Source organism: Rana temporaria, chromosome 11, assembly GCF_905171775.1.
Source record: "Rana temporaria chromosome 11, aRanTem1.1, whole genome shotgun sequence".
Lineage (NCBI taxonomy): Eukaryota > Metazoa > Chordata > Amphibia > Anura > Ranidae > Rana > Rana temporaria.
Window position 1 is genome coordinate 114,694,601 of NC_053499.1, and position 7,779 is coordinate 114,702,379.

The 7,779-nt window shown below is 39.9% G+C and overlaps 1 protein-coding gene across 1 annotated transcript; it reads right to left on the reverse strand.

Annotated features, from left to right (window-relative positions):
- Nucleotides 1–3,013: 3,013 nt before the first annotated feature.
- On the reverse strand, nt 3,014–7,121 carry LOC120916926 (forkhead box protein A4-like). The gene is made up of 2 exons (XM_040327854.1): nt 6,453–7,121; nt 3,014–4,626 (listed from the first exon to the last, which is right to left on the reverse strand). The coding sequence occupies exons 1-2, from the start codon at nt 6,519–6,521 to the stop codon at nt 3,499–3,501; spliced, it is 1,197 nt and encodes a 398-aa protein (XP_040183788.1). The 5' UTR covers nt 6,522–7,121; the 3' UTR covers nt 3,014–3,498.
- Nucleotides 7,122–7,779: the final 658 nt, after the last annotated feature.

A 7,779-nucleotide genomic window follows, 5' to 3' on the forward strand; every position in this document is an offset into this window, starting at 1 on the left:
AGGAACGACGGCCATACTTAACATTGATTGTGCCTCATATACCCAGGGGCAACTTTACGCCGGGACAAGTTTAACGTAAACGTCATAACTTTACTGCGTCGGCCGCGCGTACGTTCGGGAATTCGCGTATCTAGCTAATTTGTATACTCGACGGGGAAAACGACGGAGGCGACACCTAGCGCCTCATATACCCAGGGGCAACTTTACGCCGGGACAAGTCTAACGTAAACGTCATAACTTTACTGCGTCAGCCACGCGTACGTTTGGGAATTCGCGTATCTAGCCAATTTGCATACTCGACGGGGAAAACGACGGAGGCGACACCTAGCGGACAAAAAAAAATTGCATTTAAGATCCGACGGCGTAAGAGCCTTACGCCTGTCGGATCTAATGGATATCTATGCTTAACTGATTCTAAGAATCAGTCGCATTGATACGACGGCCCAGATTAGGACTTACGACGGCGTACATGGCGTTGCGCCGTCGTAAGCCCTTTGAGAATCTGGGCCAAGGAGTGCACAGGTGAGATGCACAAGAGTGTGGGGTTGCAGAGGTGAATTGCGGAAGGGTGGGGAAGCAGAGGTGAGCTGCAGTCAGGAGGTGCAGAGGTGAGCTGCAGACAGTTTTTGATGGGGTGCAGAGAAGAGTGTAGTGGTAAGTTGTGCATGGTGGGTGCAAAGGGGAGTTGTGGCAGGGGGTACAGAAGTAAGCTGCTAACAGTTTTATATACGGGTGCCAAAGTTAGTGATAGGGGGTGCAGGGATGAGTTGTGGATGATGGATGCAGAGATGAGTTGTGGACAGGGTGCAGAAGTCAGTTGTGGACCAGGGCACAGACAGTGAGTTGTGGACAGTGATACAGAGGTGAGTTGTAGATAGTGGAGTACAGAAGTGAGCTTAGGAAGGGGAGCAGAGGTTTACAATGCCCCTTTAAAACCCACCAACTGTGCAATTTGGTCATACCCACCCTATGACATAGCACATGCACCACAAAGGGGGGTAGTTTCTGCACTTATTCTAAATTTTTAAAACGAAAAAAAAAAAAAAAAGCCCTGACATGTATACCTTACCATTATATTTTGTAGCAATGAGAATTGAAGATTGGAGCCTGCCTATAAGATGCTGGAAATAAGTGTCTTTGACATTTGAAATTTCAGTTGAGAATGAACTAAACACTTGCATACTGATGGAGGAATGTGCTGGCCATAGAGAGATCGAATGTTGGCTGCTTCAACAGGGACTGGCCAAGATTCAAACCATGTATGGGCAGGCTGATTGTGCTCAAGTTGATCAACCGATCCCCTTGGGTACAACCAGCCGGTCAGATTTTTTTTATGCGATTATAGACGCTAACAATTACTGTGTCCTCCCAGCAGGGATGGCTCCCCCACCTGCAGAAAACAATAGCTGCGCAAGAGGAGTTCACCCATCAAAACAATTGATCAAATCTACCAATTTTCTTTCCTGCAACCACAGATTAGCACAGTCTATGGCTGGCTTAAGGCTGCACAGTGGAAGGCCCCGTACAAACCATAGAATCCATCCGCAGATAAATCCCAGCAAATGGGTTTCAGCGGATAGATCCTATGGTGTGTACACGCCAGCGGATCTGTTTCCGCGGATATATCTCCCCTGGGATGGATTCCAGCAGATCGAATATTTGCTGACATGCAGAACAAATCCATCTGCTGGAGTCCATCCCAACGGATGGATCCGCTGGTCTGTACAGACTCACCGGATCCATCCGTCCGAAGGGATCCCCCGCATGCGTCGTAATGATTCGACACATGCGTGGAATTCCTTATATGACAGCGTCGCGCACGTCACCGCGTCATAATCGCGGCGACGGCGCGACACGTCATCGCCAGAGGATTTCAATGTGATGGTGTGTACACTCCATCGCATGAAAATCCGCCGAAATCCTCGAGAGGATTTATCCGCGGAAACGGTCCGCTGGACCGTATTCGCGGATAAATTCTATCGTGTGTATGGGGCCGAAAGGTTTACTATAGTTGCAATCAACTATAGTAAACTAGATATTGATTTTTGCAGAAAACTACAGTGCCATTCATCTTTATTTTATACCAGGCCCAACATTTTATTGGTGTACGCTATGGTACAATTCAATCATAAAATTTATTTTTATAGTTTTGGTTATTGTGGGGAAATATAAAGTGTTGGTTAGGGTTTTATTGCTCAAAGCGACTTCTTTAAGAAGATTCACTTTAATTTTTGTCCTGATAACCATTGCTACCCAGGCAGCAAGTGACAGAAAATCTAAAATGTTACAATCATCACTAGAACAGGAGAAGGAAAATCTCCCAACTGAGACAGCTGTTCCAGTTACAACTGCTCAAGGTAGGATCTCACCTAATTTTCGGGAGGTTTCTTCCTACTCGGTTTCATCTTTAGAAGAGAAATATGACAATAAGATCCCAAAAGATGTTCTAACTCTTTCACCCACTAAAACTATAAAAATACATTTTAGCTGGAGTTTTAGTACACTGAGAAACTAGATAATAAAAGAAAATTCAGTACACGGTAAAGAATATACACCATAGCTCTAATTAAATATATTAATATTAAGAAACAGCACAGACATCAATATAAAAAAAAAAAAAACACAAGCAGCATATAAAAAGTAAAAAAGGTACACTTTTTAAAACAAATAAAAGATGTTCAACATTTAAATATTGAAACAAACATGACATACAGTATATATACATACAGTAAAATATGGATTTGCAAAGCTCCAAAAAGTTCAAATGTGTTCTTAACAGAACAAGTTTTCATCTGCCTACATTTTAGACAGTAATAGCCGGTTCACGCTGTGGCGACACGACTTTGGGGGTGACTGGGCAAGGCGTCCTGAAGACGACTTCAGAGGCGACTTACAAAATGACTTCTGTATAGAAGTCAATGCAAGTCGCCCCGAGTCACCCACAAAGTCGTACAAGAACATTTTTCTAAGTCGCTCCTATTAGAACGGTTCTATTAAATAGAATGGGACGCGACTTGTCAGGCGGCTGAGTCACCTGACGAGTCGCCCCAGTGTGAACCGGCTCTAAAACTATGATGAAATTGATATGATTGAGAACTGTTATTAATTTCTTTACTGGAAATTAAAGTCAGCCAAATAACCTATTGTGTGAATTAGGGGGAGGCAGTTGTGCAATTCAACAATAGTTATATTTTAATACTTCTACTTTATTGCACAATATATTAGAATGTTGTGCACTATTGAACCAATCCAAGAAATGTATTTAATAACTGCATTAGAAATGGCAGAGTATTTATACCATTTCAAGCATGTATGACAACTGTGCAACCTAATTTTACACAGTTTATTACATTTGAACAAAGTTCAAAAGCTGGAGAATTACCAGTATATCAGTTTCTAGTGTTATTCTAAAATCTTAGTCTAGAATTTAAAATGACTGTGTCAATGTGGGTTTAAATAAAGCATCTCAACAAAGCTTAGTATGAAATATTTTGACATTCACAAAGAACTGAGAATGGGTCTGGAATACATATTACTATAGTAGCCTGCATCAGGGGATGATGGCATGTCCATTACATTTTTCGAAGAGGTCATGTTATGATAATCAGAAGTGTAGTTCTGGTAGTGAGCAAGATGATCTGTGGTTGGACACATATCAATTTTACTGGAGTATGTGTGTGCATTTTCAGAAGACATGAGTTGCGTGATAGAGAATGGGTGCCTCCCAACAAATTGCTCATGTTTCATCTGGACATCTTCTCCCACCATGCCAAGATAACCTTCATTAGAGAGACCCAATGGGTACAAGATCTGTAATGAAGACCCGCCTTGTTCAGAGTTAGGGCTAATTCCCACTGGTGAAGCCACATTTATTTGGGGTATTGCCACTGAGGAGTCCCTGTCTCCACTGGTGGTAACTGCATTATTTGGTGAGTGTGAAGAGGAACTCTCATCATAAACAGCTGGAGACTCTCTTAATCTAACGGACATCTCATCTCCAGGTTTGCTGGGTTTCTTTTCTGAATCTGCAGTCCTAGATCTTTCAGACTTGAACCTCTTTTGTCTTCTCAGATAGCATCCATTTTCAAACATGTTTCCAGAGTCTGGATGAAGAGTCCAGTAGGAGCCTTTTCCTGGTTTTTCTGGTGAACGCGGAACTTTAACAAAGCAGTCATTAAATGACAAAGAGTGACGAATTGAGTTTTGCCACCTCTGCTGGTTTTGTCTGTAGTAAGGAAAAAGGTCAACGATCCACTGGTAGATCTCATTCAGTGTCATCATCTTGTTTTGGGACTGTTGGATGGCCATTGTTATAAGTGAAATGTATGAATAGGGAGGTTTGGCATGGGAATAGTTTCTCCGATAGGTCCGAGGATCCCTCTGGAACTCTGTTTCTCCTTGAGAATAGCCCAGTGGGTAAGCAGATGAAGATGCTGATGATGTTGTCGGCCCTCCCATATTGTGGACTAGGGAGTTCATAGAACTCAAATTGTTTTGGTTCTGGATGCTGCTTACAGGTCCGGCCATGGAATTATTCATGTAGGTCATTGTTGCAGTTGAGACATCACTAGACATGAAAGTATTATTTTGAAGGCCGTTATTCATGTTATGTATTCCAGAATATACCTAGCAAAACAAACATAAGATAATGAAGCGAGATGATCTCTTTAAACATATCCAAGGTATACAAACATCATATACATTACACTGAAAATGCTTTTACATTCTAGCAGCAATTATATCAAATGATTAAAATGTCAGTAATTATGATTACTCTCGAATATCAAAATGTAAACAAATTGTATAATGCACATTTTGAGACAATAGAAAAAACTGAAGTGGTAATAACCTTTTCGTTAAAAGCATTGTATTAAACTGAAAAATTACCAGTTATTAAAATGCGTAGTTGAAAATGTATATCATATCTTTATATTTTTTGCAATGTATGTTTGCAAATTTCTATTTAGTATTGCTCTGCTATATGCATACTCAGATATTTAGCATCACTGTACAGTGTTGTCTGCCTTTCCTGTTGGCAGTAATATACATAAAGAGATTACACTCCCCACTTCCTTCAGTCTCTACCTAATGAACTTGCACTTTTTAGACATCGAGTGTTGAATAACAATGATGTTTAATTGCCTACTAAACATTGCTTTTTACCATCACAGTCCCAAATGTAAATGGCAGTGCCATGTGTATTCCCAGAAATTTCCCAGCTGGACTTGCTGCCATACTAGCAGTGTGCTTAAAAAGTGTTATATATGTGTTTTTTAAATAACTCCTTCCAAAAAAGGGGAAAATCTGCCTTTATAATGTTGTGTTTTGCATGCCGAACCTATACTATAAGTTACTGAGCTGCCATTTGTATGTCTAAAGGCATTAATTCTACAAAAAAAAAAAAAATCAATAAGAGGGCCAGTTTGCCCCTTTATAAACTGCCCCTTATTTTCACAACTTCAACTACTGACGTGCAACTATAAACTGGGTGTTCCCCCACATTTTATTAAAACTTTAAAACAATGTAAAACATTAAAAAATAAAGTTATTTAGCTATACAATCAACAAATCGGCTAACACACAAAATACTTTGAAGAATTAAATGCTATTTTAGTGGAATATCCCAACAAAAAATAACTATATTTGATTGAACAATACAAAGACTATGTGTTAATCATCTTTAAGTGCTGTCTGTGTTATTAGACAATAATTTGGTACAGTAGACAAACTAGAAGTGTGTGTGAGTAGGCAGGGGACCTAGATCCAGAAAATACATAGTTTTAGGTTACTGGAGGATTTTCAAAAGAATATATTGTATACTTTAGGAGTAATTGCTACATGAGTTTTAGCACTACTAATATTAGAGTGTACAGCTCGCTATGCACAAATAGCAAAACACCTATTTTCTGCATCTCTGCTTATGGCAATGTTATCTACAAGAGATATGCCATCTATAGTTGACAGCCAAACATGACAGATTTGTGTGTGCTGAAAGCCATACTTTGTGAGAAAAATGGAATTGGTTATTCCAGGACAACTTAGCACCACAAACACAATGTGCTTATATGAAAGTTCCATTCTAGCTATGGGCGGTCTATGTTTTTTTAAGAGTATATGATTATTCACACATAGGAAAATTATTAGCAAAAAATAGTCTATATTGACCTTTTTCCCCCTAATAATTAGCCCATATATGGACGGATTAAAAGGTGATAATTACATAGTCTGGTGTTTCTTTAATGTGGTCTTTAAATACTGCAGAATGGCTGAGTATTTTTAGCACTTGATAAATCTTCAAAACAGAATTTAATTAGTACTAAATTATGACTATTACCCAACATTAGAATTTATTAGATTACACTAGTTTTCAGAGATAATTCAATGAATATTTAGTGAGAAAGATATAAAATAATCTAATGAATGTTATAGGTTAAGTATATAAACAAACTTACCTCACTTTCTGGATACATTGAATGCCAGTCCATTGGGTCTTTCATTTCCAACTTGACTCTACCAAACATAGTCTAAATGTTGACTTTTGGTATGTCTCCTTCACACTAAAATGGATTTAGACAGCCACCAATTTCTTGCGTTTGTGGTCTGGATGACTCCTCTAGTGCTGAATCCAAAAGTTTGTCCAAGCAAAGCAAGGTCTGTGGAGACATTTAAAGGCAAACCACACAGAGCATTTGAATAGACCTATCCTCCTTAAAATCTCCACCCCTTTTCCTGAATCTTCCTGTGACCTCTTCACTGGCTACCTGCAGAGCCAAATCAGTTTAGGACAAAGGAAGTTACTTGTACCCCCCTGACTGCTTTCATTCACACACACCTCCTATCCTTTTTTTCAATCACCAGTCTGTCTCATCAAAATGCTAATAGGATCAAGGAGTTCCCCATCAACAAGGATATAGGTTCATGGTGGCATTTTCATTCTAGAAAGTATTGTCAGGGATCTCTTCCTGCCTCTTAATTTTGGGACATTTTGTAAAAGCATCTCATTTAATAGAAATGTAACTTGACCACCATGACGTGAGAGTCCTATTAATGAATCCCAGTCATATACATATCCCTTCAACAGGGTCTAGAAGGTGTGGCATTCACCTTTCTAGCCAGGTGAATCCACTAAATTTAGGACCTATATTTTTAATATGTGACTTCTAGAGAGGCCACAAGGTAACTGGTAGACATGAGAAAAGGATGGATAATAATAAAGCTGTTCTTTAATATTTACATTGCCCCAACGCGCTTCGAATGCTAATGCTCCATATAACCTATTAGCCTCAGATATAACAATTGTTATTTTATTTTATAGATCTGATATGCAGTCTTAGTATATCAACAGCTTGGTGGCTTCTCTGCCTTTTGATTAAGATCAAGTGCAGTATCTATTCCTATCACTCATTAGGAAAACAACCCTGACTCCCTTCGCCAATTTGGGGGGCCAGTTAGTTTTCCCTTGATCTAATTTGGTGGGGACGGTGGGGGCAGTAGGGGAGCCTTTTCCTTCTGGGTTGATTCGGCCTTGTGCACCAGTTGTAGGCAAGGCTCTCTCCAAGCTCTCCAAGTTCTGATGCCTTCCTGGTAATGATGGGGCTGGACTGATCTGGCCTAAGGCCAGGCTCAGAAAAAGAAGCCCATGGTGTAGGTGCATAGTAATAATCACTATGTTCGGGCCATTTTGGAGTTTACTGGCACCAATGTCACTGCACCACAACACCTTTGATTAGTAGGGTGTAGGTCTTGGGGCCTGCCCTGAAAATCTTGGGAGGGGGTGGA

What these genes read in the sequence shown, in the direction of transcription:
- LOC120916926 (XM_040327854.1), bottom strand. Translation starts at nt 6,521, where the DNA reads ATGTTTGGTAGAGTCAAGTTGGAAATGAAAGACCCAATGGACTGGCAT. An exon ending in CAATGTATCCAGAAAGTGAG is followed by an intron (nt 4,627 to 6,452) that starts GTAAGTTTGTTT and finishes TTGTTTTGCTAG; the next exon opens with GTATATTCTGGAATACATAA.